The sequence below is a fragment of the Polypterus senegalus genome, chromosome 17, assembly GCF_016835505.1.
Source record: "Polypterus senegalus isolate Bchr_013 chromosome 17, ASM1683550v1, whole genome shotgun sequence".
In the NCBI taxonomy this organism is placed as follows: Eukaryota; Metazoa; Chordata; class Cladistia; order Polypteriformes; family Polypteridae; genus Polypterus; species Polypterus senegalus.
Window position 1 is genome coordinate 59,945,768 of NC_053170.1, and position 18,474 is coordinate 59,964,241.

The 18,474-nt window shown below is 39.5% G+C and overlaps 1 protein-coding gene across 2 annotated transcripts in view; it reads right to left on the reverse strand.

Moving 5' to 3' along the window:
• Nucleotides 1–18,474, reverse strand: part of unc13d (unc-13 homolog D (C. elegans)) — a 400,017-nt gene that overhangs the window by 71,990 nt on the left and 309,553 nt on the right. For both annotated transcript variants that reach the window (XM_039739768.1, XM_039739767.1), the window contains exon 26: nucleotides 17,841–17,912. In XM_039739768.1, the coding sequence (XP_039595702.1) occupies nucleotides 17,841–17,912 (72 nt within the window). The remainder of the gene's footprint in view (nucleotides 1–17,840; nucleotides 17,913–18,474) is intronic.

Sequence of the window (18,474 nt, forward strand, 5' to 3'; positions counted from 1 at the left end):
AGAGGCAGTGGTGCTGTAAAGATTATGTTTCTGCACTTCTCTAGCGCCTTCAACACCATCCAACCTCTGCTCCTTAGGGACAAGCTGACAGAGATGGGAGTAGATTCATACCTGGTGGCATGGATCATGGACTATCTTAGAGACAGACCTCAGTATGTGCATCTCTGGAACTGAAGGTCTGACATTGTGGTCAGCAACACAGGAGCGCCGCAGCGGACTGTACTTTCTCCGGTCCTGTTCAGCCTATATAAATCGGACTTCCAACACAACTCTGAGTCCTGCCACATGCAAAAGTTTGCTGACGACACTGCTATCGTGGGCTGCATCAGGAGTGGGCAGGAGGAGTATAGGAACGTAATCAAGGACTTTGTTAAATGGTGCAACTCAAACCACCTACAACTGAACACCAGCAAAACCTCGTAGCTGGTGTTGGATTTTAGGAGGACCAGGCCCCTCATGGACCCCATGATCATTAAAGGTGACTGTGTGCAGAGGGTACAGACCTATAAATACCTGGGAGTGCAGCTGGATGATAAATTGGACTGAACTGCCAATACTGATGCTCTGTGCAAGAGAGGACAGAGCCGACTATACTTCCTTAGAAGGCTGGCATCTTTCAACATTGGCAATAAGATGCTGCAGATGTTCTATCAGATGGTTGTGGCGAGCGCCCTCTTCTCTGCGGTGGTGTGCTGGGGAGGCAGCATAAAGAAGATGGACGCCTCATGCCTGGACAAACTGGTGAGGAAGGCAGGCTCTATTGTAGGCACAGAGCAGGACACTTTGACATCTGTGGCAGAGCGACGGGCGCTGAGCAGGCTGCTGTCAATCATGGAGAATCCACTGCATCCACTAAACAGTATCATCTCCAGACAGAGGAGCAGCTTCAGCGACAGACTGCTGTCACTGTCCTGCTCCACTGACAGACTGAGGAGATCGTTCCTCCCCCACACTATGCAACTCTTTAATTCCACCCGGGTGGGGAGGGGGGTAAACGTTAACATTATACAAAGTTATTGTCTGTTATACCTGCATTTTTATCACTCTTTAATTTAATATTGTTTTTTATCAGTATGCTGCTGCTGAAGTATGTGAATTTCCCCTTGGGATTAATAAAGTATCTATCTAACTATCTATTGCTATTTTTAATATATAAGTTATAGGCCAAACCCGATTTTAGGAAAAACTAGTTTAGATTAGGCCAAGCCAGTTTGTCCGAAGCACGATAGGATGAATTGGCTAGTTAAGTCCGCAGATGATACCAAGATACATGGATTGGCAGATAATCTCATATCCATCATATCATTACAGAGGGACTTGGACAGCATACAGACTTCAGGAGATTTTTGGCAGATAAATTTTAAGGTAAGCAAAAGTAAAGCATTACATATAAGAAGTAAAAATTTTGTTTATATTTGAATATACAATGGCTTGTCTGAAATCAAAAGTACATCTCATGAGCAGGATTTAGGAGTGGTAGTGGACTTGACATTATCAACCTCCAAACTGTGTTCAGAAGCCATTAAGAAGGCTAACAGAATGTTAGGTTATATAGCCCAGCGTGTAGAGTACAAGTCAAAGAAGGTTATGCTTAAAGCTTTAAAATGCACGTTGGGGTATTAAAAAGACATAGTAACACAAGAAACATTCTGGAGAAGAGCAGCTATGCTTATTCTGGAACTAAGAAATATGAGCTATGAGGACAGATTAAAGGAATTAAACTATTTTGTTTTAAGCAAACAAATATTAAGAGGTGAGATAATCAAATTTCCTAAAATTATAAAATTAATGAGTACAGTAGATCCAAGCTGTTAATTTAAATTAGTTGAACAAGGATATGAGGAAACAATTGCAAACTTGTTAAAGGTATATTTGTATAAATGTTAGAAGGTTTTCTTCATACAGGGAACCATAGACATATAGAATAAACTACCAAACATATGGTAAAGAGTAGGATTTTTAGGATCCTTCTAACTTCAACATGAATTATTTGGAGAAATTAGGTGGATATGATTGGTGAGCTTTGTTGTGCTTAATGGTCCATTCTCATCAAAATACCAAGCAGCAGGTTACAAACATCACAGCTATTGACTAAATGATTGTATTTCTATTTTAGAAGTTATTTTTAACCTATGCACCACATATAACTGCTGCCACAAACTGAATATTAATGTTGTTTCTAATTTCACAGGGAATATTCTTAGCAGAAATGCAGGTTCCACATCTTAACATGCACATCCCAATGTGATGTCATTTTGTTCAGGTACATTCATGTCTTGCATCTCCCAGTTTTCTTATAAAATTAGTTGAATTACAGTAATAAAAAGTGTTATATCTTGTAGCATTCGTTTGCAGCAGATGATCCAATGTATGATAATAATAATGAGATTGGGCTTTTATGATCTAGCAAAACCCCATCAAGTAAAAGTATCTTTTAATACAAGAAGCATCACACATATTTTCAGTAATATAATCTCCAAGGCTACACCAAGTGAATCCATATGTTATCACTAATGGCCTATCAGATTGACATTTGGATAACGTATCCCTACTACCCTAGCCCACAAAATCATCAATAGCTTTTAAGAGCCTGATTGAATATAAAAATAAATACTATCTTGGCACATAGCATAAATCATTTGCATAAATTGTCACTTTAAATGTTAGCATACATTTTCAATCCAAAAAAAACCCCAAAAAAACTCCAGGGTTGCAGAAAACTGCAGCAGAATGTATTAGTATCACATTTCAGTTATTCAGTTTATTAAAAATAGTGCACATCAGCAGTCAGCACACATTTTTTTTTCATCTTTATGTTTTGAAATATTATTTGCTAAAAATAACTACGCATTGGTTCACCACAATATGCTTAGTAAAAAAACCTGATCTCATTCTCTTTACTGAAATCTGATTTAGCAAATCTCACAGTATTCCTTCAGCTGGGGTTGCACTGAATGGTTTTATATCAAATGACAAATATTGACTGGTGAAGCCAGATTAGAATAACTTTGTGTGAGGAGCTACAAGTACGTGTATCTTAGAAAAATTTGGTTGATTTTAGATTTTTTGAAGTGCACATATTGGATAATAAAACAGAATCTAGCACAATTTTACTACTGATATGTCGACCACCTGAGCCATATTCATTGTCTATGGCCCAAAGTGGTGAAATGTTTATACCCTTTCACGCAGTACAAGTCAAGCAAATCTGATCAGATTTTGTATACTTTCTAATTTAAATAAATATATACTATATGCTGTTACCTATCTGGAGAAATATCCTACTCAATTACCAGGAAAACTCAACCTGCCACTGTGGTGATAAGACTTGTTTAGCCTTTTACATGCAATGGGAGAAATGTCCCTGTTGATAATATTTTCACATCATTTTCCATGGCAAATAAGTTATTAATCTAAAAGACAAGCCTACTCCATCCCAAACTGTAAGCAAAATAAGGCGGGAGCCGCCATCCCACTGTGAAAGGGACGGTCAAACAGACACTGATTAAGACCAGAGGCAACTCTAGGCGAGAGTAAACAAAGAGCCACAGATTTTGGTGAAGTAGCCATTCACAAACTTCAAAACTGAATGCAAACTGGTAATGTTGGTGGTTTTATAGTCAGCATATAATGCATTTTGACATTTATATTGATTTTACATGGGGTATGTAACTATGGGTATAACTTTTATAACTTTTCAATAGAAAAATATTGCTTTATTCTTAATTTATTGCTGTTTAGTGCTGTTTTGCTTTTTACAATTAAATGGCGAATAGGATTTATGCAAAGCACCACTCTGAAAGCCTCTCATATCACATTATATTTTCAGGCTGCCTGTCACTCCCAGTTGTATCTCATATCTCCTTTCTGTCTAAGCTACTTCTCCTAAGGAAAACAAGACAAGACAAAGGTGATTTTTAAATGAAACATAAATGAGAAAGACTTGGTAACTTATTCCACGTGTCTATGGCTTTCTAGGTGAAAAAAACATTGTAATGTTTGTGCAACATTTACCCTTAACAAGTTACCAGCTGTGTTCCTGTGTTCTCGCTGAACACAGTCTTAATCGACAGTACTAATTCCCTTCATAATACTTTAATTTCACTTTAATTATGTCTCCCCCTACTCTCCTTTGCTTTAAGCTAAAAAGGCTCAGCTCTTTTAATCTTTCCTCATAATCTATCCCCTGTAGTCCTGGAATCAACCTAGTCACTCTTCTCCGGACCAAAATTTCTATACCAAGTAACCAGTGTGTTATAAAACTTCAGCATGACCTCCTTTGACTTGTACGCTACACATTGGGCTATATAACCTAATATTCTGTTAGCCTTCTTAATGGCTTTTGAATATATTTTGGAAGTTGATAGTGACAAGCCCACTATGACGGCTAAATCTTTCTCATAATGTGTACTTTCGATTTTCAGACCTCCCATTGTGTATTCAAACCTAACATTTTTACTTCCTCCATGTAATACTTTATTTACTTATATTAAACTACATCTGCCACAAATCTGTCCAAGCATGTATGCTACCCATGTCCCTCTGTAATTAATCAATGTATTTAAGATTATCTGCTAGTCCACTTAGCTTGATATCATCTGCTACCTTAACTAGCTTGTTAATTTATATTTCTGTCCAAATCATTTATATATATTAAAAATAGCATTGATCCTTATGGGACACCACTTTTAACATCACCTAATTCTGATAAAGTAATGTGAATTTCCCCTTGGGATTAATAAAGTATCTATCTATCTATGTGTTGCTTAATCTTTTCCTTAATTTTTCCATTAATTTACCTAAGATGTGTGTTAAGCTTACTGCCCTAGAGTTTCATGGATTACCTTTTTTATATAATGGAATAATACCATATTTGCCAATTTCCAGCCTTTCTGAATTTCCCCAGTTTGCACTGATTTCCTATAAATAGGGGTTAAAGCTTTATAAATGTACTTACTAACCTCTTAAAGAACTTGAATATAAATATTATCTGGTCCTAGTCATTTGTTTAATTTTAGCCTATTTAATGTAAGCAGTACTTCTCTCTGTACAACTTCCAAACCATTCAGTAGTTCCTTTCATTGTTGGGAGGTTATCTACTTCCTCACATGTGAAGACTTCATAAAAATGTCTAGAGCATTCTTTACAGCATCTGCTACTTCATTTTTAGTTTATTTCCCCTTTACTATTCCGGTTATACTTTACCTCCTCCTTGATTGTTCTTTTAATATTTAAAGAATCCCTTTTGGTCATCTTTCACTTTATCTGCTGTATTCCTTTCTGATTACCTTTTTCCAGCCCTATGATCCTTCTTAATGATTACCCTCTTGTTCATATATGCAAATCAATTTGCATTGGAATTATTAGTCTTATATGCCTTGCAGGACTGTTTTTTCTTTTGCAGCTTTTTTTTCAACACTTTATTAACCCACAGTTTTTTTATATTATCCTACTAATCAAAAATTTTGGGATATACCAGTACTGCATTATATGTAAAATATCTTTGAATCTGTTCCACTGCTCCTCAACTATCTCCATACTTAAAAACTTATCACAGTCCATCATCTTTAAACTTTGCCACATCTTTTTTAAAAGTTAAAATTTAAAAGTTAAGCTTAACATTTTGGTCTCTGCATCCAAACTCTTCCAAAAAATGAGAACTGTATTATATTATGGGCACTTGACCCTAGTTGTTCAATTACCTCTACACCCCAAATTCTATCCCTCTGTAAACTTGTCTTTTTAATATTATTAAAAAGATGTGCATTGAAACTCCAGTCTGCATTTGTTGGTCTATAACACCTTCCTAAAATAAAACCTCTTTCCCTAATTCTTTATAGACAAATCCAGGTGTCCTCAGTAAGATGGGGTTCATTGTTCAACTGAAGAAGATTTGCATTTAAATTCTGTTTGACATAAACAGCAACCCCAAACCTTTTCTATCTGTCTATGCTTACATAAAGATGTGTTGCACTCATTCCCACCTTAATTATTTACTTTGGTTTTTGTTATTGCTTTAATATCATAATAATAATTCTTCGCATTTATATAGAGCTTTCCTCACTATTCAAAGCGCCCAGCAATTGCAGCTTAAGGGCCTTGCTCAAAGGCCCAACAGAGCAGAGTCCCTTTTAGCATTTACGGGATTCGAACCGGCAACCTTCCGATTGCCAGTGCAGATCCCTAGCCTCAGAACCACTTATGCTCATCTACATATAACTCTGACTCTGATGTTTTTGAAACATCTAGGATTTAGGCATGCTATTTGTAATGTGTCACTCATTTTACTTTTGCACTTAAACTTTGGGTTACAACTTATGTCACTATGCATATTCATAAAACCTGGCATAAACCTGACTTGTCCTAAATTCCCTGAACCTCCCCATTCCCTAAACAATTCTTGACAAACCTGCTCATATGCTTCCTGATCATTTTGGTGTCCCTCTCATTCAAATGTAACCTGCCACTGTGAAACAGGTCCAATTTGTTCCAAAAGGAGCGCTGATGCTGTACAACTCTATATCCTTCTATCTGCACCAAGATTGAGCCATGTATTAAGCTTTCTGATCTCCACAGTCTTACCTGGACTGGTGTCTGGCACAGGTAGAACTTCCAACAAAACTACCTTGTCAGTTCTGCTCCTTAGCCTGGAACCTAACTCTTTAAATTTGGGTTGACAAACTGACAGATGACCCTTATGTATGTTATTTGTTCCAACACGAACAATGACAACTGGATCCACACCTGCAATGTCCAACAGACAATCTGTCCTTCCATAGAGGTCTCCCACCTGTGCACCAAGAAATGCAACACACTGCAAAAGACACTCTGTCTCCAGAGCAAACCTGCACTTGAATCTCTCTAATGACTGAGTCCTAAACTATCACAACCTCTCTCTTTCTGGGGACTGATTTCAGTGTAGCCCTTTTGGGACTGCTTATGTCTGCGTACATCCTAAGAACTTTCAGAGATACCATCTAGCTCTGCAAGGACCTGAAAACAATTTGACAAGTCCAGTTCCAAGGTTGATGACCCAGAACAGTGCGCGCCCTTTGCATTGCACCTTGTGACTGTGACCCACCTATGTCTAGCTGTCTGGTCTGGAGTCTCCTCCCAGGAATCCTTAGGTGTGCTCACTATCTCTTTAAAGAACACCTGGGAAAACGCCCACCAATTCCTTATTGCTTCGCAGGTCAGCAAACTCCTCCAGTTCAGCAACTCTGAGGGCGAGGTCCTGGATCAGCTGTCATCTTCTGCAGACACAGCCTTCAATGAAGACTGGCTACTCCAACCCATCTTCCAAAAACTTGACCTGCATTGTACAGGTCTTATTAATAAAATTTGGCTTGGATTACCAAAACGTCTCTTAACTTAAATGATTAAACAAAAAAATATAAAACTAAAGTATGAGACAAAGGAACAGCTACAGTTCTTTTACTCTTAATTGCCCCTAGACACCTGGGCCAGGTCCGCCAATTCTCGAAATCCCCAATTCTAATTTAGTCTGAACTATTCATTCCTATATTTTAGAGTGCCTGTCCCCCTTTACTCCAAGTTATAACCTTAGATTTTCTAATGTTGGTCCACTAGTAGTTCTAAGAGTGTGTGACTTTAACTGCAGGTGGAAGTCCCATTTTACTTATGTTGCCAAGCAGAGTTGTGTTGTGGTGCAGCAGTCTATTAGCCAGCGAAATTGCTGTGAAAAAGCTGTCTGTTGTTACATTTCTGCCTTTGTCCAAAAAAGGCTCCATAAGCTTTATGACCACTGACTCGGAAAGTCTTTGCCCTGGGTTGTGATTCAAAACACAGTTTTCAACAAAACGGTGCTGGATGTCTGAAATCTCAGCAATTCTGTGGGTTTTCACATGTTCTGCACGGGTATCTTTGTTGTCAAAGCACAAATGCCGCATGATAGTCTGATAGCGGTCACAGGACATCGTATCTTTGATGCCGGTACAACAAATAGTTCTGAGCAGGGATCAACCAAAGCACCAACTGTGATCATTGCTGCTCTTGTGAAAAGAATGCAGATTAGTTTCATCAACACAGAGAGGGAAAGGCAAGTTCGTTGTACCACGTGAATGTCACTGACAGTATAAAACTGAATAATAAAAAAAAGTGATAACTTTTACAAGTAGCTGAAATTTACACCAGGTGTTACAGACTCAAATCAAATGTATGTTTTTATTATATTATAATAATAATAATAATAGTAGCTCACTACTCAAAATGCCAGGACTTGAACCGGCAACCTTTTGGTTATAAGGCAGCAGTTCTTACCTCTGCACCATCAAAGAATATGTGTTAAACTTTTGTTGATTGACATTTGACCTTGGGTTTGTAACTCATTGATAGCAGCATGTAAATTGAATTATTTTTTTTTACTTTGGTTATATTCTTGAATAAAAATGCATGTGTTTATTTGATATTTGGCCTAAAGACTTCACACATTATACACTTCACTTCATTATTAGTATAACATGGAAAAACTTTCTGCTTTAGGTATGTGTTCAGCATTTCTTGCCTCGTTCCACAGTTCCCTTTTAATCGAAGCTGGTGTCTGCCTAAGTTAAAAGTGCTATCAGAGTGGCGACCTCAAGGTGCATGATTTCATCCCGTTCTGCCACAGCGCTGGACGATGATGTCATGTCATGAGATGATCTGAGAACTGCCATGTCACTCCAAGGAGCTCTATACACGGCATGGAGGCAGTTTGGGATGTACTTTCTCCGTCTATAACTAGGCCCATGTTCTGTTTAGGAGTGGTTCGCGATAAGCCGCTTTTACTATCAGACCAATCTTGTACAAGTACTCAAAATTTACACGGGGTGTTACAGACTCAAATCAAATGTACGTTTTTATTATATCATAGTAATAATAATAGCAGCTCACTACACAAAACATGGAGCACCCGGAGTCAAACCGAGAACATTTTGGTTATAAGGCAGTAGTTCGTACCTCTGCACATCATCTTTCTGTCGATTGACATTTGAGCATGGGTTTGTAAGTCATTAGCAGTAACATGTAAAGTGAATGTGTTTTTTCCGTTGGTTATATTCCTGAATAAAAGTGCAAGTGTTTATTTTATATTTGGACTAAAACCTTCACACATGATACACTTCATGTCATTATTAGTATAACATGGAAAAAGTTTCTGTTTATGTCAATATATTCCAACATAAAGACACTTCTCCTGTGTGTCCTCAGCTGCTGTTACTGGATACAGGCAGTACTTTTACATTAGTGCAAGAAAGTATAAGGGCAACTGTTATCAGGTGTCCAGAATACCTTTATAACAGCTGAAGGGAAAAGTCATGCTGCTAAAGGTAAAACCAAAGTCCCCTTTGTTTGGCATGACAGCTAGTTTAATTTTGATGTGTACGTCATGAAAAACACAGATCTGTCATTTCCTCTTTTGCTTGGGCTGGACTTCCTACATTTAACTTCCACTATTCTTGACTTGGGGATATCAAAATATGGTATAAGGAAAAACAAAAACATTGAATTTCAGCTATTTCTAACCCACATGTCTTCTGCAAATTGGGTATGAGAAGATTTTCCTGCTTCTCTTTATTGGGCTGTTCCTACGTGAACAATACCTTACATCTTAGCCAGTATTATTGGACAAAGAAAAACAACAACTATGGGAAGATCATTCGAAGGAGATGTATTTTCTGTTTTCTACTTACCCTTCAGTATGTTCGGGGTTAAGGGGTCAAACCAAAGTAACGCATGTCATAAAGACTCTGGATGAGGTACCTGTTAAGTCTAGCACCTATCGAGTTTCCCCTCTCAGAAGAGAAATAATACGGAAACAAATCGAGGAGATGCTGGAAGAAGACATCATAGAGCCTTTCTTAAAAAGCAGCTTAAATTTTTAGGTCACATTGTCTCTGAAGATGAAGTATCTGTCGATATTGAAAAAAAAAACCAGTTACTCACTATCCTGCCCCTCAAGATCTTAAGTCACTGCAAAGGTTTCCAGGTATGGTGGGATGTTATCACAAGTTTATACCCCACATTGCAGACCTTGCCGCACCACTAAATCACCTCAGAAAGAAAAGGTTTGAATGGAAATGGACTCCAGTGTGTGAGAACATCTTTCTTAAACTCAAGGGAGCATTGGCATCTCCAACAGTATTGTCTTCACCAGATCCTGGTCTTATTTTCTGGTACAAACTGATGAGAGTGCCATTGGAGCTGTGCTAACAAAGCAGAAACAGGGCACAGAAAAGGTAATTGCTTACGCTTCCAGAGCATTGAGAGGGGCAGAAATAAATTACTCCGCCTCTGAGAAAGAATGTCTGGCAGTTGTTTGGGCAGTGGAAATATGGAAACTTTTTTCGAAGGAATAAAGTTTCAGGTCATTACAGACCATGATGCCTTCTGATGTGGCCTCTAGATTTGCAGCAAAACAAGCACTTAAGTGGGTAGGCCCTGTTAAAATTATGGAAAAATTAAACCCTGTTAATTATCACATACAATGGCAGGACCCCAAGAAGAAGATAGAGACAGTTCACATGGCTAATTTGACGCCATACTTTGCTCCTCATAAGGACATTTGAGGGTGGGGGTGTGTGTGACAAAGACACAGTGAGCTAGAATTTTACACTTGGAAGGGATTGGGGTGTTACTGAAACTCCAATTCTTAGCTGAGCTTTTATTTTAAAAAGACTGCCAGAGGTAATGTGAACACAGGAAGAACATTTATGTTGATGCAAAGTGTAACACAAAGCTCATCATCCTGAGGAAGGTAGAAAAAAAAACTTGAAGAAAAAGAAAAAGAGGAGATCCTCCATCTTGGAGAAACAGACCCGGAGAAGAGGCTGCTGGGACTGGTTTTAATGATTACAAAGGATTACAAAGTGGCTGTGGAGTTGTAGGTAGAATGTAGCAGATAATTAATTTAAAAGATTATGCTTACTGGATGTTCCCTGATTATAGAAATAGAAAAAAAACAACCAGAATTGGATGGTTAAGAAGATCCACATGCGATGGATGAGATCAATCCTATTTTGTAAAGAAAACAGGAATATTCCCTTGTTTGATTGAAAAACAGAAAATAACTCATTTTTCTTGAGTTTATTCTAACATTTTTCTTCTGTTATGTATAGATATGTATGGTCCAGTATCTGTAGTTGTTCATGAGTTAAATCTAAATTCTAAATATATTTTGGTTTTATTACATCGCAATTTTTTTTTTGGAACTCTCTACAATTCAACCTTGGTGTGTTAGTCACTCAACTTGGTGATAGTTGATTGTTACAATCTTATTACCCAACTCATCCTTAGAAATATTGCATATACAATAAGGATTCTACTCTTCTACTAATTATGTATCTGATTTATAAGATCGTAAAGATTTTTTTATATTTATTTTTTCTTTTTTAACTTGTTGTTGTTGTTGATACAATGCCCGTTATTTACTTACAGAGTTACCAGTTTCAACTACTGCTTACTGCCTTTCCTCACTGATGCTAGTCTTGAATACAATTAACAAGAACAACAAGTAAGTACTGCAAAGACGCAGCTACAGTACATTTGCTATTGTGCCGGCAAAAAAGTAAAATGTGAAAAACCTTCTAAAGGGGAAAAATGCTTTAGCAATTACCACTTGGCTGCTTAGCATCAACCAAAAAAAAAAAAAGCTCCGCCACTTCCACTCTCTAGGATCATTCCAGCACGTCATTACGTCTCCTTCTTCCATCAGCGCCTCCCAATATTTTATGATTCTTGCTTACAGCACTGGGGGTTCCTAGGTGGTCTCCCACACAAGTACTGGCTGAGCCTGAGCGTGTTTAGTTTCTGAGATCAGACAAGATTGGATGCTTTCACACTGATGTGGCCATAAACAAGTCCAGAGAGATTTGAAGCAGATGGGAGCATGGTGCTGAAGTGATGTCATCTAATATTAAAAAATAAACCACCCAAAACAGGAAAACAATGCTTCTGTGCCTAAGACACTATTCTGCAGAAAACGGTGAAGAAGAATGCAGAGCATTTTACCTGTTCATTTACCTGTTTGTCACTGCTTTTTTCTGAAGAAGACCCACCTCTTAAGCATAAACACACTTCAGAACATTTCAAAGACTGTTATTTTCTTTTAGTGCAAGCAATTTTGTCAGGGGAAAGTGAAAATCACCATCACCAGCAGTTATTCATTATTTGTAACTGAATTGATTATCAGCTTTTAATATACTGCTCATGTTTGTTTATTTTGAGTTCGCTTTAAGGTATTGTAAACACTGTATATATTTTGTGTTTTGTGACAATATAATCCTGATTCAACCATTAATTTTTCATGCTATATTTGATTTATCCCAATAGGTATTTGGGTGTATGGATTTACAGCACTGGGATAATCTTGACCTTAGAATTCCTTCCTTTATGATTAAGTGCACTAATGTATAGTTATGCAAATCTATGGCAGCTTCAGAATTCCTAAAATTCTGGGGGGCCCTTACAGTGCCACCTAAATTTTATGTATTATGACACTATGGGAGGAATCAGAAAGAATTAAAATTGCACCATTTTGCACAACCACAGAGATGAAATCCTACCCCAGCTTTTCTCTGTACTCTGTTTATGCAAGGGAAGAAAACACCCCAGATACATTTTCTCAATGCAGTGTGATGATGCGGGTTGTGCTTCACGCACCCACTTCACTTTTGGAAGCCCTTGAACCTAACACTGTCAGTAATGTCACTGGATGAGCTTGACAATGACAATGAAGACATCACAACAAAGCAAGGGGAAGGTGCAAAGTGCAGAAGTGCTTTTATTAAAAAGAACAAAACCAAAACAAAAGTGTCCAAATAAAAGTACAATGCATCCAAATGTCAATAAATAAAAAAAATCCAGTAAAACACATGGAAATGTGGAGGTTAAAATCAAATAAATAGTTCCATTAATAAAGAGGTTAAAACAATGGCTGGAAGCAATCTTTAAAAACAAGACCCGGTACCTTCTTCAATTCGTGGCTCCCCTGCTTCTCCCATCCAGGCTATGCACCAGGGGAGTCGCGCTACCTGCAGCTGACCTTCTATAAGTCCGGTTGTCTTCCGTACTCTGGCTTTGTATGGAACCACTACACTAGACCAAGACTTGGGTTCCACCAACGACCAACGCAGGGTGCTCACACTGGGGTTCCAATCCCAAATCTCTGACTACAGCTGCCTTCTGTGGCAAGCCAACCACCTTTTGGTCACTCCTAATCCTCACAAGCGCTAAGCAGGAGTGACTCAATCAATCTGCCTCTTTGTGCTGGCCAAACACCCCACTAGGGCTCACTTCTCCCAGCTGCCTGTCCAACTTACAGTGAGCTTGCTCTCACTTGCTCACTTACACATTGTCATGCACGCACCCATAGGGAGCTGCGTACAGACCCAATAGGCAGCGTACAATATTACGCCAGGGGACGAAAGCGGGCTACTAACCTCTCTTTTTTTTGCTTTCGCAGAAAACCAGAAACAACGGCGCCATAGTCCACATGGATTTCCCTAAGCCATGCACCACCACTTCTGCATTTTCCCTGGTCCACCAAAGATGACGTCATGACTCCCATACAACACCTCGGTTTCTTCCCAGCATCCTACACTTCAATTTCCGGTCCCACTCCATAAATGTTCCCCCTCTCCATATGCCTGTTGTCTGTTGTACTCTGATGTATGAAACACTGACCTGGAAAAGTTATTATTTTTGCAATCTGTACAGTATATGGGGCCAGAAAAACCCCAAATCTTTATGTTCTTTTATCTGTTTATTACAACTTGCACTGGCTTTCTGCTTCCAGCTTTCTCTTTCTTCCTCCTAACTTCCGTTCTTTCAATCTTTTTTGTCCCCCTCCTCACTCGCGCTCCTACTATATATAATGGGGATGTGGCACATGTGTGGCGATTAGCAGCTCCCGGCATCAATTACAGATGCAGACCTGTGCACATAAATGAAAAACGCCTGCAGCATGTCGTGTCAGAGAACCAATCCGGCCATACTACCACACCCCCTCTATAAGCCACGAATGTGGAGATTATTCATTTAACATCCAAAAACTACTGACTTTATTATTGAACATGCTTAAACTATATACACAACTGTTGCCTCTCCACTCATCACCCTACATCCTTTCACACTGTAGTGCATATGAATTGTTTCTTTACAGAGGCACAGCTCTTCAAGCCACTACAAAGCCCCCCCCCCCAGAATTCACATGCATGAGCAATGTTAACTTTGTTGGAGCATGCACTATGCGCCCGGTCCAAGTGCAGGTAGGCAGGGCTGTGATCGGACTCGGAGAACTAACATCTGCATACCAGTAAGTACAGGTATATTAGGAGAAGCAGGGGCCAACTCACCAACAGGGGCCAGAAAAGAGTCATCTGCTGTTTGCCACTGATTTGAAGCACAAACCTTTTGTCTCTGCATTCTAGGACTGTGATGTGCCTTGCGCCTGACAAACACGAACTTTGCTGTTTGCAGGTGGCATGGGAACCAGGAGTGAGAAAAGCCGTGCTGGGCAGGAGGCTCCGGCTGGAAGTTGACTGCTGTGTCTGGGAGCAGAGATTGGTGTTGGGTTGCAGTCCAGGCGACAAAATTCTGATGGATGAAACCCCCTGGCACAAGGAGAGGCTGACCAAACACCTGTTCAGCAGATGAGACCTACAGATCCTCCTTTGGAGGTGTATGCAGCCCCAACAGCACCCATGCCAGACAGTTGACGCAGCTGTCATTGGTAAGAGAGGCCTTGAGGGCTGACTTTAGCGACCCGTGAAATTGCTCACAAAGGCTATTAGTTTGGGGGTGCTAAGCAGTGGTATCTGTGGTATTGTCCCAAGGTCCTGTGCCACTGCAGCCCAGAGCTATGAAGTGAACTGTGCACCTCAGTCAGATGTGATGTGGGAGGGTGTGCCAAACCATGCAACCCAAGTGCTGATAAAAGCTCTCGGTGCTTCTGCTGCAGTCAAGGATGTCAAAGGAACAGCTTCAGGTCACTTCGTAGTCTTGTCAACAACAGTTAGCAGGTGTGTAAAACCATAAGAAGGAGGAAGGGGGGCTACCAGGTCCACATTAACATGTTCAAAATGGCGAGTAGGCATTGGGAAAGGTGTCATTGGGGTTCTAACATGGCAATGTATTTTAGCCTTCTGGCATGCAACACAAGCTGCTGCCCAACTAAGAACATTTTTCTTGAGGCTCTGCCAAACAAATTTGCTTGCCAAATTTGGATGCCCTCCACCCTGGGTGTGAGCGGCTGTGTATGATGTCAAAAATGCACTGTTTCCAGTTGCTGGAGACAATTTGGTGTGGGTAACCTGTGCTGTTGTCACACAGGAGCTTAGCAAAAATGTGGTCTAACTGCACCTCTGACAACTGCAGGCTGGTTTCTACTGAAAGAAGAGCCTGGAATTTCGAGTTATTAGCTTGGTCAGCCATCAGCAGGGAGTAGTCAATTCTAATGTGTATGGTTGCTAGTGTGGGCTGAGACAGACATTCAGCCACCACATTGTTCTTACTCTCAACTTGCTGGATGTCTGGTATGAACTCTGATATGCAAGTCAGGTGCTGTTGCTGCCGGGCAGACCAAGGCTCAGTGACCTAGGACATTGCAAAGACAAGTGGTTTGTGGTTGACAAACGGAATAAATAGCCAGCCTTCAAGTAAGAAGCAGAAATGTCGAATGGTCAGGTACAAACTCAGTAGTTCCTGGTCAAAAGTGCTATACTTGCGTTCATTGGGCCATAAATGTTTGCTGAAAAATGGCAATAGCTGCCACTCATCATCAGCCCACTGTTCAAATACCGCCACCACTGCATGGTTCGAAGGGTCAGTTGTAAGAGCAAGTGGAGCATTGGGCAGCAGGTGTGCGAGTACGGCCGTATCAGCTAAAGCACATTTGGTGTTCGTAAATGCCTCATCCAGGTCTTTGGACCACGTGACTGGGGAGTTTGCCGGCTGGCCCTGTAGTGCCTCATATAAAAGGTCACATAATGAGTGCTGCCTGAGGATTGAAGTGGTGGTAGAAACTGACCATAACCAAGAATACTCTCAGGGTGTGTACAGTACGGGGTTGTGGAAAATCAGTGACAGCAGAGACTTAGGATGACAAAGAATCACACACTCTTTTGAAATGCAATGCCCCAGGAAGTGTATGATAGGCAAGATATCCTCTAGGTAGACAAAATGAAATTCAAAATTGCTGAGAACAGAGTCCATCAATGACTGGAATGTTTGTACAGAGTTTTCAAGACCGAATGGTGTATGCAGAATTGAAACAATTTGAAGGGGAGGATGACTGCTGTTTTGGGGATGACTGCCAGGTGCACAGGTACTTGGTGGTAGCCATGGACCAGGTTCTCCTTTGAAAAGATTACTTTCCTGGATGGCTGTGATGAGAAATGCTGTATGTGTGTAATTGGGTAGCAGCCTGGTACAGTGTGATTGTTCAGACGACAGTAATCCCCACATGGCTGGCAACCTCCACCGGCTTTGGGCAGCATATGGAGGGGTGACGCCCAGGGGCTGTTTGATCATCACACAATTCCTAGCCGTTCCATTTTGGCAAATTCAGCCTTTGCAATAGCCAGCTTGTCAGGGGTCAGCCGACAGGCGTGGGCATGGACTGGTGGACCAGCAGTAGAAATGTAGTGTTCCACACCATGATTGGTTTTTGCTGTGGAAAAAGTGGGTTTGGATAGCTGGGGGAATTCATTGAGAAGGCGGGCGATGTCGCAAGTTGCAGCCATCTTACTGTACAGGGTGGAAGTAGTGACACTGCTGAGTGTGCAGGGAGGGGTGGCAAAGTCCTTTGCATCTACGATACAACCGTTTGTAGCATCAACTAGCAACTTGTTTGCACTTAGAAAGTCTGCACTCAGCAGTGGCCTAGCTACCTTGGCCAAGATAAATGTCCAAGTGAATCTTCTTCCACTGAAAGACTGTGTTCTGTAGGGGAGATCCTAGTGCCATTAGCAACCTCCAAAATGGGCCATCTCTCCCTGAAGCTACATCAATAGGGGATGCAGGAAGTATGCTCACTTGTGTGCTAGTATCACATAGAAAACGGAGGCCAGGCTGGGCATCTATTATGTAGAGAAGGTGGTCTGTGGGGTCTGATGAGATAGTTTTGGCCAACTTGGGTGCGCTAAACTTACAAGGAGGGCGGCATTTCTTTGCATTCTTGCCAAATCGAGCATGGTAAAAATACAGGTCAGATGTCGAACTCTCAGCAGGAGGAGATGGCAACAGAGGCGTAGTGGAACTGTCTTTCATCTCTGGAGTGACATGATACAAATATATATAATCGATATATATATCTTTATTTATATATATCATCTGACCTGGGGTCTTCACTCTACACTCTACCCCTTAATCAGTTTACATGCAGCACAGTACCTGTTTCAATTGAACCTACCTGAACATCTCAGTGAATCTCAGCACTATTATTAACACAGTAACTTGTTATAACAGACTCAAAGGAATGAAAAAGGGGAAAAGGGCAAAATTTGAGAGAGACTGAAAAAACTGTGTAAAGTTCAACCTCCGTTACCGAATGTTAAAATGGGAAATGTTCAGTCTCCCGAAAATAATAAACAATAAACAAACAAATAAAAAAAAAATAAAGTAAAAAAAAAAAAACAAAACACAGGACTTAATGAATAGATGTTTACAGAAAAATGTTCTGGAATGTGAGAGTATTCATTTTGCTTTGGAAAATGAATAGTTTCTAAAAAATGTAATGTAAATTTACTAAAGAAAATCAGGTGTATTAAAAATATACTTTACACTTGAAATAATGTATTAATAGCAATCACTGTCAGCACAAAAATAAACATTAAAACACTCACATTATATTCTTCATTATGTAGTTTTCCTAAAGGCATTCCATTTCCTTCTGCATGAAAGCACTGTTCTAAACACTGCAAAGTATGACAGATTAAAGTCAAAGAAATAGTAAGTTCAGCTAACAGTAAGCTCAAAAAACTTGTAAAATAAGAGAAAATCTGCTTGTTGCAAATAAATTAAGAAACTTTGAATCTGAACCTCAAAATTACACTCATACAACCAGTAGATACTGAGCAAAAATTATTATTTCATTTGGTAATTTCTTGACAAAATAATTTTTAATATTTTTCAACTATAAATATATACATTTTACATTTCAAATCTTTCATACTTATATAAAACCCATATATGATAGCTATCAAAAATCTACATAACCTTAGTGAATGTAAACAATGAAATCAAGACAAACTTTTTTCTACTAAGACATTTAACCAACAAATTATTTTAAGGAATGAATGAATAAATAAATAAGCCATACTAATGGATAAAACAAACCAATGAAAAATATCACCATTCATCATTCCCGGTTTTTCAGCCTGGTGTTAATCACATGTTGGATATATTTTTACTATGGTGTTAACTCAAGCAGAAAAATCTTACATATCGTCAAGAAGGTGTTTCATTAAAAGGTGTCAC